The sequence below is a fragment of the Erpetoichthys calabaricus genome, chromosome 5, assembly GCF_900747795.2.
Source record: "Erpetoichthys calabaricus chromosome 5, fErpCal1.3, whole genome shotgun sequence".
NCBI classification, from domain to species: Eukaryota; Metazoa; Chordata; class Cladistia; order Polypteriformes; family Polypteridae; genus Erpetoichthys; species Erpetoichthys calabaricus.
Window position 1 is genome coordinate 125,575,219 of NC_041398.2, and position 21,381 is coordinate 125,596,599.

Here is a 21,381-nt window from a genome sequence, read left to right on the forward strand (position 1 = left end):
TGCCAAATGCATAAAGCTTAATGAAAATGTCACATTATTTTCTCTTTGATATTAATCACGCAAAAGGCTATGGGACAGCAGCAGTTTAAGAATAAACGTAGGCAGGTATTGCAGGTATACAGTATACTGTAACATGTAGAACAAGTGCACAATAAGAAAAATGAGCAAAACAATTAACATGATTGTTAAGCAGTAAATGTTTAAGCACAGGGCAACCATTCATTTTCAAAATCACAGTATTTTTATTAACTTCTTTATTTAAATATAAGGTTGCATGAAGCCTGAGCCTATCCTGGCAGATTTAGGCCACAAGGCAGGAATCCAGAGTTTGTGGAATAGGAGAATATTGCAGGTAATAATTAAATACTCACTCACATAGATATTCACATACACACACATACACCATACTAGGTCAATTTAGAAAGGGCAAATTGCCTGATAGGCATCTTGCAAATTTTGACGGGGAACTGAGAAAATGCACACAGAGATAAAGAGAATGCGACAACTCCATCAAGACAGTGGTCACATCTATGAGGCATTAGTGCCAGCAAAGAAAGGGTTACGGATGTTTGATTATACATTATGTCATTATGCTAACTCTGTATATGGGTGTATAAACAAGAAAACAAAGAATGCTGTGAAACAAGCTAAACAAACAGGATTGCACCCACACCTGAATATAGATTAACAAAGTGTACTATATATGATTTCATATTGTACACTAATATTAGAAACACTGATATTGCAATTTAAACTGCTGCGTAATCTGCATTTAAACTGGAATATTACTAGATATTCTGTCAACATTATAGAATGTTAAGGTTGTGCTGCATATAAAACAAAAAAGCCTTTGTTAAGCATTGTTATGTAGCATTAAGAGTCTAATAGATGCATTATAGGTTATCTTTAATCTAGCATCAGCGCTTTATAAGCCTTAAAATGATAAAAAAAAAAAAAAAAAACTAATAATGGAAGTAACTAATAAATGTGCCTATCCCAGGCTGCAGATAATTCTTCCTAATGTTTGCCTTATATTTGCATATCCTTCTTATAATAATTGCCTCATTTGCATATCCCAGAAGGCAACACAATGTCTTCTGAAACTTTTACCATCTCTTGCTAGCCCTATAAACACTTGCCTTCATTCACATTTCAGCCTTTGCATCTGCTTCCCTTTCCTCCAGCAGTCCCTAACAGTAAGAAGCAATCATTGAGCTAATTGCCAGCTTGTTAGGATTTCTTGTCTTGTGCTTGTGTTTACTTTCTCCAAACCCTTTATTCATAAACTCTTTTTTAAATACACAAAACTAAAAGCAATACTAGTTTCCCCTTATGAGCTTTGTAAGGGCGGAGTGGTGGCTCTGAGGCTAAGGATCTGTGCTGGTATCCAGAAGGTTGCCGGCTCGAATCCCCGTCACTGCCAAAAGAGATCCTACTCTGCTGGGCCCTTGAGTAAGACCCTTAACCTGTAATTGCTCCAGGGGCGCTGTACAATGGCTGACCCTGCGCTCTGACCCCAAGGGGTATGCGAAAACTAACAAATTCCTAATACAAGAAATTGTATAAGACGAAATAAAGAACAAAAAAAATATATTTATAGCCATGGTCACACAGTTTATTCACTTAAAAGCTACAACTTTTTTTAAATATAAAATAGTTAAATATTACAGTTAAATATTACAAATCTTATGTAATAAACTAAAAAAGCCATTTGATTTCATCCTCATTACAACCAAATTTTAACTAAATGAGACCACTAGGAGCCAGGTTGTTTTGGGAGGACAGACAGCTAGACAGAGAGACATAAATAACAACAGTATGTACATTTTGCATTGAATGCAACTGAACCTAATTAGCAGGTTGCTACTACAACCCATAACTTTGGTTGAAATGGCTAAAACACTAAATGTCTATTGTTTTGAACAGTAGTGACTGATAAGGCATTTAGTAGGAAATCCAGTGATAAAATCAATTTGTCTAACTGATGTTTTACAAGGAACTGTGTCCAAATTGATATTGGCTCAAATATCAGTCCTACAAACTATGGTTAAAAGGGTGTATTTCATGATTATGAAAGCCATTAAGCAGTTTCAACTGCAGGACTAAATAAACAAATAAAGCAAAATTATTTTAATGTAAATGTTAAACTTGGGTGAGAATAGGCTGTATTATTCACAGCTGTCCAAGTGCCCTTCACTGCAATTTCCGGAACTCAGCTTGGCTAAACATAAGTCAAGTTAAATATTTCACTCTACCCATAATCCTCAGGTGTCATACCCCATTCTGCATGATGGTAGTGGCAGTTGCCAGGCTACAGGGACTGTAAGGGGGATATGCCTGGTTACACTATGGTTAAATTAGGGTCGTGGAAGGGTTACCTGGATCAAACACTAACAACTGTTGAATAAACCAAGTTGCATTAAAATTTTCTGTCCACTATAGTGTTTAGTATGACCCAAAAATGTGACATCTGTGAATTAAAGGAGAATTTAAATGTTTACCCCTGCCCACATTTAGGCAAACCCCATTCTGTATGTTGCAGTGAGGACCTTCTCCAACTGGCAATTGCAGTTTGTTTGGTCTTCTCCACTTTAAGCCCATCTGGGAGTATACAAAACTGTTCAATTAATTTTTATTAGTTTTGCATTTTCAGGATAGATACCCATATATAATCATATCAGATTTGAATTGCTTGCAATATTAATTTGAATAATCAAACAAAAAGAAAAGGAAATCAGACAGGAAGGAAAAATTGGATCTGAGCCACTTTTAACTGCAGTCTGAACGTAGCCTTAGTAGCCTGCAGCAACAAATACATCTAAATACAACCAATAATGACTTTTCAACTCATTTTTAATATTGTGAGTTTTTCTAGCACTTGCTGTGGGACTGGAGAGGCTTTTGCCCCTTTGTCCCCCATAGACGGTAGCCATGTGCATGTTGAATAACACATGCAAGTAAGAATTTTAATCTACCCTGTATACGTGATAATAATTACCCTCTAAACTTAATGTGAATATTTTCACAAGGTTTTGAAGAAAAGCACTGCCGCTGATGTGAGAAACACTCTACAATATAGATTACAAACAATATTAATCATGACTTACAACATCCACGCAGAATGAGTAAAAATGCCAGAGATCCATAGTTACCATAGACACTGCCAAAATTAAATAAACTTCTACAACTAAAAAAGATACCAACACCTAATGTGATTTTAATACAAATACGTTCACGCATTTGATTATTTTATTAACACAAAAATTCAAAATAAAATCATAGCAGATCAGCAAGTGTTTTAATCCTGCAATTAACAAATTAGAAAGCTGCTGGTTCTTAATTACATTCCTGGATGAACTAAGCATCTCTGAGGGCTTCATTGAATCCAGACTCTAAATCTGAAGCTAATCATATTCATCCACTGCAGGGAGCCATTGTCAAATTTGGCAGGAACAGAATCAGAGCAAGAACCTTTTCTGGAATAAATGTAATACAGTTACAAGTACTTAGTGGTTCCAAAAAGCCTGGAGCTGACTAAGTAGATGAAGTTACAGACCACACCCCAATATGAAAAACTTTATTTGAAAACTCTTTCTTGTAGTATTTATTAAAGTGTGATTTACAGTGGCACTCAGTGAACCAGTAGTTTATCTTGAACTGACAAAAAGGCCCTGATGTCAGTGCTAAGAATTCAACAGCAGAACAAGAGTAACAAGAGAAACCATTCTATTAGACAAAGGGAAGAAAAGGAAAACTTTACAATGTCCAGGGCCTGAGCCAGCTGGTGTTGTATACTATAATACATCTAAATGTTTTAGAAAGTTTCCAGAAACCATTATAGCATCTCGCATGTCATAAAAGGCAACTAAAGAAGGACATCTCCCTGTAAAAACTTATACTCCAAAAATGGGGAGGCGGGGGGAAGGGGTTGGCACGGAGGCAGCTATGAAACAAGGGTGCCCAGAAATTTGCTAGTAAACTAGAAGAGATGGAGAGAAATTCTTTAAAAAAATTTTACTCAACTTTTGTCTCCTTAGTCTCTCCTCAGAAAAATAAGGCACATATTTTAATCTGAACTCCAGTTGCATTCATTTTCTAATCTGCTTATCCTGTTCATAGTCATAGAGATCCAGGCAGTGTTAGGCATATGGCAATAACCAACTTGAGAGGGTGCAAGTCCATTTCAGAGCACACTGGCATATGCACTCACACCAAGCCAATTAACAAAGAGTACATTTTTGAGATGTAGGGGAAAACTACACACAAGACATGGATAGATTCCACATGATCAATACTACTTCATAACAATGACTTTGCTTCTTGAACAATACTGAGTGTATCTTACAGATTTTGGCCTGAAAAAAAAGTGTGACACATAAGTCACATGTCAACACAATAAAAAAAAATATATAGTGTTTAATATTTTAAAATTATGCAAGTATAAACAGGTCTGTTACCAAGCACAACAGATACAATAAACCTAATAAATATATATGCCCTGCTTCAGTACAGTATACAGTGTTTTTCCACAAGTTCCAGATGCCAAAAGTGTAGATAAAACAATAACCCCTAACACTGCCCTACGGGGTAAAAGGGTTACACTTCTTTGTTGGAGTCCATTAGGGGAAAAAAAGAGAGAAACACCACCCACTCCATTTTTCAATGATTACTAAACTTGTTAATCCTTTCTGCAGAAAGTTCAAGATAAGCCAAATTAAGAACGACAACTTTCCAATAAGTAAAGGATGCCGCATCAGTACTCTTAGGCTGGGGATATAATTTAACGCTGCGCAACCTGTGAGCTTGAGGACTATACTTGCACGCTGTCGCAGATGGCCAGGGTTATTACCTGGCCGGGACGCCTAAAAGGACCGGAAGGTGGTGGGAATAGCTTCCGGGCCACGAGGGCACAACTGTCACGGAGCAGGAAAGGACCAAGGGAAAAGAGAGCAAAGATTCAAACTCATTGGGACCCGTGGCCACCGCCAGAGGGCGCGTTAAACCTCGTGGGACTCAGATATTGTTACTTCCGCCACACTCGGCAAGATGGCGGAGGAACCTGCCAGGGACGCCCGGAGTGCTTCCGGGGCAAAGGGCAGCACTTCCGCCACACCAGGAAGTGCTGCCGGATGGACGTCATCAATCACCTGGAGCACATCCGGGCAGGAATAAAAGGGGCCGCCTTCTTACAATCAGGGAGCCAGAGTCGGGAGTGGGAGTATGACGAAGCTCCCAGGAGGAGAGTAGAGGCAGCCAAGGACTGAGAACACTGCTTTGTGCATTGTGTGCTGTGTGAAACTGTGTTTATTAGTGGAAAATAAACGTGTGCTTTTTATAAAGATGTGGTCTCCGGGCAACTATCACAACGTGTACTTTAAGTGAATCTGGAGGATTCCATCAGGTGGCAGTGCAAGAAATCATCACAGTGAGAAAACAATGTCCGATTTCGCTATGTTGTGAATTGGGGGAAGAAAGATTTTAAAAATAAAAATTCTTTACATTCTGATGCTACTGTGAAGGTGAAAAAAAAAAAAAAAAAGACAGCAACAGCAACTCAGTAGATGGTATGTGATACCTTCAAATGTATTGCGTCATTATGATGGGGAATATGTAACACTTGTATTGCTTATGTGAGAAATGGATGAAGAAAAGCACCACAAAGACATTTGCAAGTCAGCATTTAAATTTGATGCTTGCTTCACCGCATCGAACCATTCATCAAATATCAATGTACACCCATCGATCCTGTTCGAGCTGCAAGTCTGCCATCACATGTTGATAGTAAACAATGAACACACCACCCATATTTTTGCTGGTACTGCAACTTGTGCATGCCTTGAGTTAATTTCTGACAACGTGCTCGGAGGACGTGTCAAAACAATGCCAGGAACACGTGGCAGTCATAATGCGTGCGTGTATGTGTTTTGAGCCTGAAGTATAAACCGGATCTTACACAAGGATATTAGTGCTAGCTGAGCTGCAGTTATGCCAAATAAAAAGAGCCTTTTCTGGTTTAGGTTAAGTAATAATTAGGAAAGATCTATGTGTAGAAATATGTAAGGAGAAACAAGTATCTTGATGGATAATATAGAGGCTATAAAATTTGAAATGGTTTATTAGGAATTAAAAACTGCTGGACAATCCCAGAAAGTATGAATAAAAGTACCTGGTACTTCACCACAACAGAATGGACAAAAATGATCCATAGACAATCCCATTATGTAATAATAATAATAATAATAATATTTAATAAATTTATATAGTGGTTTTCTCATTCATTGAAAGCACTTTACATAGAGAGTGGGAAGCCACCTCAATAACCACCAATGTGTAGCACCACCTGGATGATGCAACAGCAGCTTATATGTTTGCTATTAGGTGGTGCCGTGGTGAAAGAGATTACCAATTAGAGACAGGGAATGATTGGGGGGCCAGAATGGACAAGGTTGTGATGGGCTTTAGCCAGGACATCAGGAAAAACCCTACTCTTTTTGAAAGATGCACAGGGATCTCTAAAGACCACAGAGAGTCAGAACTTTAGTTTTACATCTCATCCAAAGGACAGTGCCATGTTTACAGCATAGGGACCCTGTCACTGTACTGGGGCCTTAAGATCCACAAATAGCCCACAGAGTAAGCTCTCCCTGCTTGCTTCACTAACACCTCTTTCAGCAGCAACCCTAGCTTTTCTTAGATGGTCTCCCATACAAGTACTGGCCGGGCCTGAACATGCATGGATGACCAGTTCTGAAGTGCAGGTAATAAGGCTGCTGATGTATAAAGCGCCTTCAAAGGGAAATACATAATTGGTGCACACATTTAAAATGTATTTGCTGGTGATTTGGGTTTCTTGAATCTAGGTGAATATTTTTGAACAAAGAGTTCCAGGAGATAGAAGATATAGAATAGAATTAATATCAAAAATAGCATCATTTGGAAAGGGCTGTAAGAGGCCTTTTGCAGTAATAATAAAATAATAATAATAGGTTACATTTATTGAGTGCCTTTCACAAACCCAAGGTCGCTTTACATACAGAGTAAAAAAAAAATTACACAGATGACAAAAGTTTGTAGAAGAGGAAAGTTTTCAGTTGCGATTTAAAAGTGCAGAAACAGGAGCAATCTCGGACAGACTGAGGAAGACAGTTCCAGAGTTGAGGTGCTATAGCACTGAAGGACCTGCCTCCTAAGGTGGAGAGTCTGGTGCATGGGACAGTAAGGAGATTACTGTTTGAGGACCTGAGAGAGCGACAAGGAGTGTAAGGAGTTAGTAGCTGAGTGAGGTAGAGGGGGGCAAGGTTATGTAGGGCTTTGAAGGTGAGAAGCAGATTGTTGAATTTAATCCTTGATAGAACCAGTAACCAGTGAAGCTGGGAGAGAACAGGGAGAGATGTGAGCAAAACGCTTTGTGTGGGTGAGGACTCTAGCTGCAGGGTTCTGAATATACTGTAGCTTCTGTATAGATGTTGAAGGGAAGCCAATGAAGAGGGAATTACAGTAATCAATACGAGACATTATGAAACAACGAACCACAGTTTGACCATCAGACAAGGACAGAAACGGACGAAGGCAGACAATGTTACGGAGATGATAGAATGAAATTTATGAAAGAGACCTAATGTGTAACTCAAAGTTAAGTGATGAATCAAACAAAACACCAAGATTTCTGACAACAGGAGCAGGTTTGACAAGTGTACCATCAACAGAAATAGAGAAATTGAATGCCTCAGAAAGTTGGGTTTTTGGACCTACCAGTAACACTTCAGTTTTATTGGCATTAAGTTTGAGAAAGTTATTTTCCATCCATAGCTTAAGATCAGTGATGCATTCCGTGAGTGTGCTGGGAGGTGAATCTGTAGGGGAGTCTGTACTAAGATATAAGTGTATATCATCTGCATAACAGTGGAAGTTAAGGCCATGTCTGCGAATAATCTGACCCAAAGGATGGATATAAAGTAGAAAAAGTAATGGCCCAAGGACTGAACCCTGAGGGACACCATGCGACAGAGGTGAGGTGGAGGATTTATTTTGGCCGAGTGTGACAAACTGTTGCCTATTAGAAAGATATGATGTGAGCCATTGAAGGGCTAAGCCAGAGATGCCTGCAGCAGAGAGATGTGACAGGAGGATTTCATGGTTAACAGTGTCAAATGCTGCACTTAAGTCAAAAAGGAGGAGAATAGTAAGGGAACTGCAATCTGAAGACCGGAGAAGATCATTGACTACACGGAGAAGAGCTGTCTCAGTGCAGTGCTGTATACGAAAGTCAGACTGAAAAGGCTCATAGAGTGCATTATCTAGAAGCAAAGCATGGAGTTGTGTTGCAACCACGCGTTCCATCATCTTAGCCAAGAAAGGGAGATTAGAGATAGGCCTGTAACTGGAGAGAAAGGAAGGATCCAGGTCAGGTTTTTTAAAGATTGGGGTAACTGCAGCAGTTTTGAGGGCAGTAGGGACAGAACCTGAAATGAAACATTCACTTACCAATGAGGCAATAGGAATACTAATTATGGATGAGCATATCTTAAGCAGAGAAGTGGGGGCAGGATCAAGCAGACAGGTGGAGGCATTAGACTTATTAATAAGTTCAGAGATGGCAAGAGAGTCAACAGGCAAGAAACAAGCAAGTCTTGATGATGGAGATGGCAGATCAGAATGAGTGAGTGAGTGACTGTGGTGTGGAGGGGAAACTGTGATAGATTTGATCAATTTTGGTATGAAAGAAATGCAAGAAAGCCTGACACTGTTCAGCTGTATTGGGGCATGCTAGAGGAGGGGGTTAGAGGAGTTTATTAACAGTTCTAAAAAGAGTTCTAGGCCTAGCTTAGCACCATTTATCCATCTATCCATTATCCAACCCGCTATAACCTAACTACAGAGTCACGGGGGTCTGCTGGAGCCAATCCCAGCCAACACAGGGCGCAAGGCAGGAAACAAACCCCTGGCAGGGTGCCAGTCCCCCGCAGGGCATGCGCACACACACACACCAAGCATGCACTAGGGACAATTTAGAATCGCCAATGCACCTGACCTGCATGTCTTTGGACTGTGGGAGGAAACCGGAGAACCCGGAGGAAACCCACGCAAACATGGGGAGAACATGCAAACTCCATGCAGGGAGAACCCGGCAAGTGAACCCGGGTCTCCTAACTGCGAGGCAGCAGTGCTACCCACTGCACCACCGTGCCGCCCTTAGCACCATTTATGACAGAGGAATAATAGCTGGAGCGAGCAGTGTTAAGGGCATCCCTATATTTAAGTACATGTTTAGTGTAAAGCTGTGAATGAACTATGAGGCCCGTTTTCTTATAAAGCCGTTCAAGACACTGGCTAGTGGCTTTCATAGCTCTGAGCTCACCGGTGTACCAGGGACAAGAGCGGAAGGCTGGAACATGCCTAAATTTACATGCAGTAAATTATGCAAAACAGCTATCAGTCTTGACTCGCTGCCTTGGGAACAGAAGATGAGAGGGAAGTGATGAAAATATATGGACATGGCTGACATTAACTATAGATAGAAGAGAAAACAGGAGGAATAATTCTAAAGATAGAGACTGGAGCCTATTCTCCATTAAATATCCATCTAAATGTCATACTATGGTTGCTCCATAGAGGAAAAAAGACACATATACTGTACCAACAATATGAAGGCTGTAGTTAAAGAAAATTTGAATGTGAGAATGCCATTCTGGGCACGAGTGCAAATGTTTCTCCATGCAATGGCAAATTTCTACTGCATATGAAGATTACTGGGCCCAATTTTAAAGAGTGAGATGTAAGTTTAAAACTACAATACTGGAGGGTTGACAGTAATTTAGGAAATGCCAGATTTGCCTTGATAGTAAGTAAGGGAGAAGGAGAGTCAGGAGGAGATAGCCAATTTCATAACTGACAGAGTACAAAAGCCCAGTGATAGAGCTCCATATCAGGCAAAGAGACTCCTCCCTCCTGTTTTTTTTTGTGTATTAGGATAGAGTGTTTTAAAAAGGACATTTATTATCCATTGGTTCCTCCCTGTGTGGATAGCGGTTTGAGTACTGAGAAAAGCGCTATATAAATGTGATGAATTATTATTATTATTATCCATCCATTATCCAACCTGCTAACTACAGGGTCACGGGGGTCTGCTGGAGCCAATCCCAGCCAACACAGGGCACAAGGCAGGAAACAAACCCTGGGCAGGGCACCGGCCCACCGCAGGGCGCACACACACACACTCACACACCAAGCACACACTAGGGACAATTTAGAATCGCCAATGCACCTAACCTGCATGTCTTTGGACTGTGGGAGGAAACCAGAGCACCCGGAGGAAACCCACGCAGACACGGGGAGGACATGCAAACTCCACGCAGGGAGGACCCGGGAAGCAAACCCGGGTCTCCTAACTGCGAGGCAGCAGAGCTACCCACTGCGCCACTGTGCCGCCCGGACATTTATTACTCCAAAGAAATAAAGAAATTAAAGAATTACTTCCAATAATTGAGAAGAGGGGGCAGAGGTGAAAGCCAAATTGACCGCATAGAAGGAATCAGGTAGACTTAGAGATGTGGCAAATTTGTGTAATGAGCGGTTTGAATCAGAAATATGGTGCTGAGAAAAAACAGGAAATTTATCAAGTAATGGGTTTATGAACACATTTGTGTCCAATCCCAGTATACTCTCATAATCTTTACATTGTAATATTTGATTTATTATATAAGGTAGGAAAGTATTGTTGTATGGAGTTGTCCTACATCAATCAGTGCAAAAAAAAATCTTACAGATTTATCATTTTAGATTATCTCTGCCTGAAGCCTAGGGCAAATAAGAATTACCACCCCGTGTTTCTTGGATTGGGCTAAAGCAAAGGCAATGGTGTTTATACCTCTTATTATAGAGCCCATGTGTGTTTAACAATAACGGTTCTGTTTCTTGTAAGAAGGCCACATTTCTTTCATTTATACATAGATAGTCAAGAACAGCGACATAGTTTTCATTTGATCCTAGGTCCTACACTGCAAAAAATGAAACCTAAGCAAGTAATATGTACTTATATCATGACATTAAATCTTGTTTTCCTTATTGTAAAAATTATTGACTTATCAAAAAATTTATATTTACAATTATTTAGCTTACTTTAAGAAATCTTGTCAAGTAAATTTTGCTTACCCCATTGGCAGATTTTGTTGCTAAATAAAAGCAAAACAACTCCCATTTCAAGTTTTTTTTGTCTAGTTATTGCAGATGCATTTTATTCAGTGTACACATTCCAATAAACATTGTTAATTTAATGTACCGGTAATAGGGGAAAAAAAAGTAGAACATGTGCCAAGGCAAGATTACAGGACCCATACCCCTGACTTAATAGACAAGATGAAAGAAAACTAAGGCAGTGCACCCACGCCCCTCACAACTGCCCCTTCAAATTTCCAACCTAATATAGATGTTATTAATAATAATAAAAAAATATTTGTTTTCATGACCTTAAACTTTGCAAATAAGTTTCCTCAAATTCTTTGGATATTTTTTTTCAGTTCTTCCTTTACCTCAACTGAATGAAGATCTCTTTGAAAGCTTTGGCGTCTTGAGTGTTACTAGCGTTGATGTTTCCTCAGTGCAGTAACCTATGAAACATTAAGGACACCACATGCCCCAGTGTGACTTTATTAATTGAGCTCCTTTACACACAGCTGATTACACTTTAAGCAATCCAACACATGAACACCTAACCGTTTAATGCAGCCTGGTAATTCCCACTATTAATGGCGTGCAGAGACTCAATCGTTTAATCAGGCAGGGGCTAAAGTGCTCTTTGATGATTTCAGTCCACAGATACTAGATTGTTTCAGCCTGAAACACTGCACAAAAAGTTTATAGACAGTCATTTGGGTGTCACCCCGTCTTATGATGTCACACAGTGTGGTCCGCATGCACCTAGTAACACCACTGTTTGGCAGAGCATAGCATTTTGTTTAAACATAAACCTTTTCAACTTGGTACAGACTGCTTCTAATTTGATGTCCATAGTTTCTTCAGAATATGACTCTTAACAAGGAGTTTTTTTTTCACATGGCTGAATAATCTCCATTCAGCTGCCAGGTTTTCAACCTTATGTGTAAATAAATTATTCCAAGTAGCTTTGCAGTTCTGGGAATGTTTAGCATTGTAAACAAAATGGGGGAAAAGTAGGTGTCCAACAGGAGTTACTGTAATTTCACTTCTTTGAGCAACAAGAGCCAAGTAATCCCTCAACCCAAGAAAGATATTCTTGCCTCCACTTTATATATAACTTGGACTGATGAGTCCACTTCAAATGCATCTGAGTTGTTTCATTTCAAATTCATTGTAGTAATGTACAGTACCAAAATTAGAAAAAAGTTGTCTCTGTCCAAATATTTATGGACCTAACTGTATGTCCAGCTGGCTGACAACATACTTCAGGCATAGGAAACCATGAAGTGCAACATTAATTTTTTGGTTTCACAATTGGAACTTCTTCCCTGCTAATCTTGTTGCAGCCAATGATGACAATGGTGAACGGCTTCACCAGGACATGGCAAAGATGGAAAAGTGGTATCAATGCAAATGGAATCCATCAATGCTGGCCAACTAGTGTTGGACACTAAAACAAGAAGCACCTGATGCTTAGTACAAACAAAAATCAGCAGCAAAAAACATACATGTCTTAGAGACATAAGAGGAATATTGTACTTGCTAGAACAGGGATAATGAGTAAACTTCCCAAAGACAATGAACAGATTCAAATGCAGACCTCTGGTACTGTAGGGGAAGATCAATAACCAAGGGTACCACTCAAATAATTGAATTTAGTCCCTCCTTAAGTGAAGATTTCTGAATTGGGCAAATCAGACAGTGTTCACTGGAAGCAACTCAATGTGGAAGAACTACCTTTATATCCCCCCAACACTAGAGGTTTTGCTTTGTAATCTTTTTATTACCTCCTTTAATGTGTATGCCCAGTGCCCAGTTTAATAGGATCTTTACTTACCTAAGCTGCTTACAGAAACTGAAAGATTAAAAATAATCTGATTGGCCTGGTTTTAACATTAAGCATTTTCAATATAGCAAACTGCTTCTTAATCAGATTATAATGGGGGTCCACAAACAGGAAGCCACAGGACGGCTCAATACACCCAGGCACACTGGGACAATTTCGATATCTCCAGCTGAGGTAAGTTAAGAAATCCTGCAGATTTTACAAGAAAAGGGCCCCACCTATACTAATTACTTTGTTCTGGAATAAACTGTTCAGACATGTCAGTTAAGCAACAAAACTTGCTTTATTTTAAAAAGTATCAGTACGAGATATTTATAACTGGGCTAACCTAATCTTAGACTGATATTTATAATATTTTGGGGACACCTAGGTGCAATTATTAGTTGTGATTCTGTAATAAGGACTTAAGTGCTTTGTTTACTCTTGGTAAGACTTCCAAAGCAACAGTAAAAATAACAATGTAGAATAGGATTTAAATATCAAGTGTCTATAAGTCAACGCATTTACCACTTTGTTACAAGTGAATGACATATTCATAAGGGATGGGCACAGAGGGCTGGCTACTGTGGCTCAAGTCCCTGTCCTTTCGCCTTAATAGTGCCCTTTTCTCCTATTGGGTCCAAAGGTCTGTGCCTCCTTGTAATGCTTTTAAAAAATTGTGCTTTTACAGTACACTGAAAATGATAGTGTGTTTATTTTTTTTTTTAACTTTTGGGCTCAGAGCTGATATGGGAAAGCTGACATTCTGAAATCAAAATGTTCTGTAATTGAACTAACAGGCAGGTACAAATGACCACAATACAGTCATGGCTGAAATTATTGGCACCCCTGGAATATTCCTTGAAAATGCACCATTTCTCCCAGAAAATTTTTACAATTACAAATGTTTTGGTATACACGTTTATTTCCTTTATGTGCATTGGAACAACACAAAAAAACAGAGAAAAAAAGCCAAATCTGACATCATTTCACACAAAACTCAAAAACCGGGCTGGACAAAATTATTGGCACCCTCCACTTAATATTTGGTTGCACGCCCTTTGGAAAAAATAACTGAAATCAAGAGCTTCCTATAACCATCAACAAGCTTGTTACACTTCTCAACTGGAATTTCCGACCACTCTTCTTTTGCAAACTGCTCAAGGTTTCTCAGATTTGAAGGGCGCCTTCTCCCAACAGCAATTTTGAAATCTCTCCATAAGTGTTCAATCGGATTTAGATCCAGACTCATTGCTGGCCACTTCGGAACTCTCCAGCGCTTTGTCTTCAACCATTTCTGAGTGCTTTTAGAGATATGTTTGGGGTCATTGTCCTGCTGGAACACCCATGACCTCTGACGCAGACCCAGCTTTCTGACACTGGGTCCTACATTGCACCCCAGTATCTTTTGGTAGTCTTCAGATTTCATGATGCTTTGCACACAGTCAAGGCATCCAGTGCCAGAGGCAGCAAAACATCCCCAAAACATCTTAGAACCTCCACCATGTTTGACTGTAGGTACTCTGTTCTTTTCTTCGTAGGCCTCATTCCGTTTTCTGTAAACAGTAGAATGATGAGCTTTACCAAAAAGCTCTACCTTGGTCTCATCTGTCCACAAGACGTTCGCCCAGAAGGATTTTGGCTTCCTCAAGTACATTTTTGCAAACTCCAGTCTGGCTTTTTTATGTTTCTGTGTCAGCAGTGGGGTCCTCCTGGCTCTCCTGCCATAGCGTTTCATTTTGTTCAGATGTCGACGGATAGTTTCGAGCTGACACTGTTGCACCCTGAGTCTGTAGAACAGCTTGAATATGTTTTGAAGTAGATTGGGGTTGTTTATCCACCATTCGGACTATCCTTCGTTGCAGTCTTTTATCAAATTTTCTCTTCCGTCCACGTCCAGGGAGATTAGCTACAGTGCCATGTGTTGTGAACTTCTTGATTATGTTGCAGACAGTGGACAAAGGAACATGAAGATCTCTGGAGATGGACTTGTAGCCTTGAGATTGTTGATATTTTTCCACAATTTTTGTTCTCAAGTCCTCAGACAATTCTCTGCTCTTCTTTCTGTTCTCCGTGCTTAGTGTGGCACACTCAGACACACAACAGAAAGGTTGAGTCTACTTTTCTCCATTTTAACTGGCTTCAGGTGTGATAGCTATATTGCCAGAACCTGTTTCTTGCCACAGGTGAGTTCAAACGAGCATCATATGCTTGAAATAAAAAGATGTTCCCACAATTTTGAAAAGGTGCCAATAATTTTGTCCGGCCCATTTTTGAAGTTCTGTGTGACATGATGTCAGATCTGGCTTTTTTTCTCTGTTTTTTTGTGTTGTTCCAATGCACATAAAGGAAATAAACATTCATATACAAAAACATTTGTAATTGCAATAATTTTCTGGGAGAAATGGTGCATTTTCTGGGAAAATTCCAGGGGTGCCGATAATTTCGGCCATGACTGTAGATCATTAATATTTATAAAGTACTTTTCCAAAAGTACTGAATATGGGACTAAATAAAATTCTGGGGTGTAAGCAAAACAGGCACAGGAATTCTGGGAAAATAAGCATAACATTTTTAGACGAGTATCATTGTTCATTAGAATTTATATGTTTAAACTTTGACATAGTAACCAGTACTGTATGTGTATGCTTTTTTGAATATGTGAAATGGAGGCTTTGGAATTTTAAATTGAACATGTTTCAAAAGTGACTTAATTAACAATAAACCAGACCGTGGGAGTTTATAGGTTATCCCAAATTTTTGACCGATGCAATATTTTACATAAGGTAGTCAGCAAGACAAAGTATTTTAAAGGCATTATTAGTGAGACATCATAACTGCCAGACAAAGAGAAGACATTTTGGTCCCATTTTGCCACCTACACATTGCCACTCTGCTCCCTAGCATCACACTTGGTACAACAACCAAAGCTACAACCATCTGATAAGAAATTTGCTGTGTGAGCCTGATTCAAATCGTTCAGTTTGTGTGTTTTTATATCCAAAATTTATACCTGGCCTTCAAATAAACATAAGTAATGATTTAAATAGTTTTGAGTGTTACTTTGTTGAATTTGTCCTGTGTTTACTGACATTTAACAAAGACCAATGATTGTTAATGAAACGAACTGTGTCCATTTAAGTTACATACTGCCAGGGGTAGCAATTAGCCCTTCGCTTGTGTTACATTGTGGAGCAAATTCAAAGGTAGTCTTTGGAATATAAAAAACACAACAGGAGTAGCGGTTCCTGGTTCTTGCTAAAGTATTCTGAATTGTGCCCTTTCACAGGAAGCAATCTGAAGATGGATCGACACGTAAGTGAATCCCAGCAAGGGTGCCTCATGAGCAGAGTGGCTTCTAGCCCTTGGTAAGGTATCAAAAGTTGAGGCAGCTAGCCTCGGCCATTGTTGAGATATTCTTGCTTTGTATTTGAGCTTACCTATCCTGAGTGAATGTTGAATAGATACAGTACGTTCTGCAGTATGTATGTGCGAACCTAGGCTAATGCATTTTAAGCATTTCCAGTATTAACTTGTCCACCAATATTAAAGAACCTCAGAGGTTAAAGTGCCTTTTGTGGACACTTTTACACCATACAACCCTTCTTTTCAGAAGAAACATTAAACAAACGTGCCTTCTTTTAGGCTGGTAGGCCACTGGTCTATAATAGTTACTGTACATTTTTTGCTGCAATAATTATGTGCTGCTCATATTGATTTGTATTAGTTTCTGCCTCTACACAATTAAGTTCACAATGCACACCATTTTTAGCTTTATCAACTCAACCACATTACAACCAAGCAAAGCACATCTCCATGTCTACATGTTTGCATGCTCATTCCAAGAGGAGACAAGAGGCACAGGTTTTGGCAGCAACCTCGACTGTGTCAGACTACCTAAGAGTATTTCATTCTGCATTCAACTATCCAAAGAATAGTGCTCAAGCATTTGTGGGTATATCCGAAAGGTTTCATTCCAAATTAGAGTTTCCAAATCCATTAATTTGTTGAAAGTTGATTCCACGTTGCCTGCATCAATAGCTGCTGAGCAAAGCTGTTCCAAACTTAGTTTCTTTAAGTGGAAACTTAGAAAATTGTGTGGACAAGAATGTCTCTCTGACCAATTCTGTCCATTGACAAAGATATCACTGTTAACAAAGACAAAAATGTGGAATCCAAAAGGAATAAAACCGAAAATCAAACAACATTTTAATTTTTGTTATTGAGAGATCTTAATATAGTATATAATATGAATAGACTACAGTATGTTCAGAACTGCAAAGGTTCTTACCCATACTAAATCATGGAACCATAGTATTTCCATTCTTCAACATCTGCATTGGCTCCCTGTGCAATGCCATATACAGTATAAGGTACTTTTATTGGAAGTTCAAGCTCTTCATGATTAGGCTATTCTGTACCTCCATAACCTTTTCTGTGCCTACATTCATTCTGAATCACTGTGGTCCTCTGGAGCACAACACCTCTATGAACCCACATCCAGGTTACAATCTAAAGGTGACGGGGCATTTGGTTTAGCTCATATAAGACTATGAAATGATGTGCTTCTATCATCACGAACTTGCACTTCACTTCCAACCTTTAAGAAATTGCTAAAAATTCATCTTTTTTAGAATTGCATTCTCAGTTTTATAAGTATATTGTTTAAATTTATATTTTATCAATTGCATTTGTGAACTGTTCTTTTAAATTGTTGATTTTTTGATTGTACAGCAACGTTGGTTGTCTTTAGAATATTTTAGAGATATCTTTAGAGTAATCTAGATGAGAATGGGCCATTCAGCCCAACAAAGCATGCCAGTCCTATCCATTTAATTCTTCCAAAGACAACCTCAAGTCGAGTTTTGAAAGTCCCTAAAGTCTTCCTATCTACCACACTACTTGGTAGCTTATTCCATGTGTCTTTGGTTCTCTGTGTGAAGAAAACCTTGGTAAAGTTTGTGTGAAATTCACCCTTAACAAGTTTCCAACTGTGTCCACGAGTTCTTGATAAACTCATTTTAAAATACAAGTCTTGATCCACTGTACTAATTCCCTTCATAATTTTAAACACTTCAATCATGTCACCTCTTAATCTTCTTTAGCTTACACTGTAAAGGCTCAGCTCTTTTAATCTTTCCTCATAACTCATCCCCTGCAATTCAGGAATCGGCCTAGTTGCTCTTCTCTGGACCTTTTCTAGTGCTGATATATCCTTTTTGTAGCCTGGAGACCAAAACTGTACACAGTACTCCAGATGAGGCCTCATCAGTGCATTATAAAGCTTGAGCATAACCTCCTTGGACTCGTACTCCACACATCTCTCTATTATATAAAAAAAAAAAGCTTGGGAGGGAGACGAGACGTGATCTTCTCAGAAGACACTTTGAAGTCCCAAGACTACTTGAATGACATGCCCTACTTACAAACAAATTCTTGGAGACACTTTAACATCCCACGAGACAAAGAAGTGAGATAAAAGGACAGCTGCTGTACGGGCTTTTAAATGATCGTCGCGCAGCGGAACATGCAGATCACGCAGCATGTCACAAGCAGCAGCAGCTGCTGTATGGGCTTTTAAATATTCGACGCGCAACACGACATGCAGATCATACAGCACGGCACTAGCAGCCCCCCTTTGGGGAATAACTCATTTACTACAGCTTTATTACTGACAAATATCAAGAAATAAAAAATGAATGAAATGAAAATAACAATCTATTTAAATTGTATACCCGGATAACCAAACCCAGGGGTTGGCAAGCAAAGCGAGCAGGGGGCACAGCCCCCTAGTACTATATAACGTAATATTCTATTAGCCTTCTTAATTGCTTCTGAGCACAATCTGGCAGTCTTAAAAGGAGTTTATTAATGAAATGCATAAATAAATAAACAATATATATAAAATTCTTGAGGGTTTGCAACCAAAATAATTATAATCTCTAATACAAGATGATCAGTTGTTGAATATTTGAACCAAAACATGCATTTTACGAAGGAAAAAAAACGTTGATGTGTTGTGATGTGAACCCTTGGTATTAAGGACCATTCGACAACTCAAATAATTAGATGGGAATTCTTAATTTGTTCTTTTATCTTGTGTTAAGAAAATAAAGTAAATGCATGACAGATGGGGTGTGGTGTAACATTATGAGCATTCATGGACAAACATTTTTACCAAAGTTGTAATAATGCCCCAGAGGTTACATTAAAAAATCCTGTAAAATTCCAGTACCATGAAACAAACAGACAGGAAAAATCCCTCACATTCCCTTTGAACTTCTCCCATCCGTCAGGTGTTATAGACTATACTATGCCAGAACAAGCAGATAGAACAGTAGTTTCTTTCCATAGGCCATCAAGCTCATAAATGGTTAAAGCAGCTGTCCCTCCCCGGGCTGGGCTCCCAAATACCTTCCAATATGGCTACATATGCAATAATTAGTGCTTCACTCAGTATTTCTTAAGCTGCCTTGCATTATGTGGGTATATGTTTACACACCTTGTTTTGTATTTTCTTCAAGTATGTATATGTTTGTCATGTAGCTATATGGGTAACTCCATGTCAAATCATCACACTTTTGGACTTCATTGTCACAGAAATGATAATAATAAAACTGCTGATTTGGTCATATGAGTAACCCATGGAACTGAAATTGCATGTGTCTTGGATCAATATTAAGGGAGATTTATGCTAACAAAGTTTGAACTTATTGGGAGTGGGGTTATGACTTACTAGCTATATCTCTCTAAATATAAGTTGCACAAAAATGGTTCCAATATTGTTTTAAAACTCTTTTCCAACTTCAGACTTTGTGAAAATACTATGCTATCCCCAAAATGAAAAACTGCCATATTATGAGTGATAATATTAAAAACTGAATAGCAAAACACCCTCTATTTTAAAACTGGTCAAGTTTTTTACCAAGGCTATATTATAATGTCATGAACATCTCCAGAAAATGTGGTCTTTGGTGGAATCATGGAATTAGTCATATGTGGAAAGTCAAAAACAAAAAAAAAAATAAGTCAAATTCCTGCATGCATACAAACTTGGCCAAAAAATGTGATTCTGAAATAAAAAATACAAAAAAAGGCACTAATTTGTAACAATTCCTGCCCCAGAATAGTGTCCCTTTTCCCACTGCCCATAAAAAGGTCTGCATACATGACTGAAAGGCACTTTACTAAGCTCTGATTCTGTGAGTGTTAAGATTTTCGTAGATCTTAATTCCTTGATGATCATAAAATCTGTGTCCTTACCTTTACACTGTGAGTAGTGGGATGTTCAGAATTACAAATGTTAAAGCACTTACGTACAGCAGGTATGCTTATAGAGATGCTTTCTTTTTCCTTCTGTCTGTATAATGACGTATTTTAATTTAATCATTTTTTATAGGGTGCAGGTGCTTTTTCCAGCAGCAACCACACAGATGGAACGCTCACCGGACAGGAGTGCAATGGCATCACGACAAATTACGAAACATCTGGTTTTAGCCTGGTAATGAATTTCCCATTCATTGTTTATCCTCATATAACGTGATATGTGAGTAGAGGTGTGGGTCTTAAATCTGCGTGGTGCTGACGCCTCGTCCAACATTAGTTATGCCTGATGTGTCCGCGAAAAGATTCAGCCTCTGTGACCCTGATCTGGACAATTAAAGGATGGGTGGATACATAATTAAATCCATCAATCTTCCAGAGCTGCTTTATCCTACATAAAATAAATAAAAATAATCATGCAAACAATGGTGTACTAAAAATGAAAAATTGATCGCGTTCCGTTTTGCTGACGGCAAGCACCTCCGCTTTATTTCTGCTGCGCACCGTATGTTGCACCAAGAGCCCGCAACACCACCTCCCTGCTATAAAGTAAATCTAAATGATGCACGTTTACTTTTGTGTTGGTATTTTGTACTCACTTTGGCTTGTCGCTCCATCTGAAAATGCAACTGAGAGCCACTAAGTTTGTGGACAATTTGCGCAATTGTTGAAGACAGCTCCGTTCCTTCGTCCATTATTACCAGTTACGAATACTGCATATATATGATTTATGATTTTAAGGCATTAAATGTAGAAACCTAATTGACAGAAAGTCCAAGCCTACCGCAACAGTAACCAGGCAACTAATTGCCTCATATAACAAATGCCGCTGGAAACAAGCACCGCCGCTACATGGTTCCGTGAATCAATCCGACCGCAGTGGAAGCTTACATACAGGATCTCCGCAAGGTAATTTGAGCTAGGAAATTTGTCAGATTGATAAACAGTATCAGTTTGCTAATGTTAAGTGAGCATTCGCGAAGTGTATTATGATGGAGAAAGCGGGAATTACGATCAGAGCTTCAAAAATTAAAAGAAGGAAAATAGGAGAAGAAAATTCCACTTGCTATACTACAAAA

General features: G+C 39.0%; 1 protein-coding gene across 1 annotated transcript in view; it reads right to left on the minus strand.

Annotated features, from left to right (window-relative positions):
- tbc1d19 (TBC1 domain family, member 19) overlaps positions 1 to 21,109 on the minus strand; it is a 168,427-nt gene extending 147,318 nt beyond the window's left edge. Inside the window, exon 1 of the mRNA XM_028802001.2 lies at positions 20,902 to 21,109. Within this exon, the coding sequence (XP_028657834.1) occupies positions 20,902 to 20,997 (96 nt within the window). The 5' untranslated portion in view covers positions 20,998 to 21,109. The remainder of the gene's footprint in view (positions 1 to 20,901) is intronic.
- Positions 21,110 to 21,381: the final 272 nt, after the last annotated feature.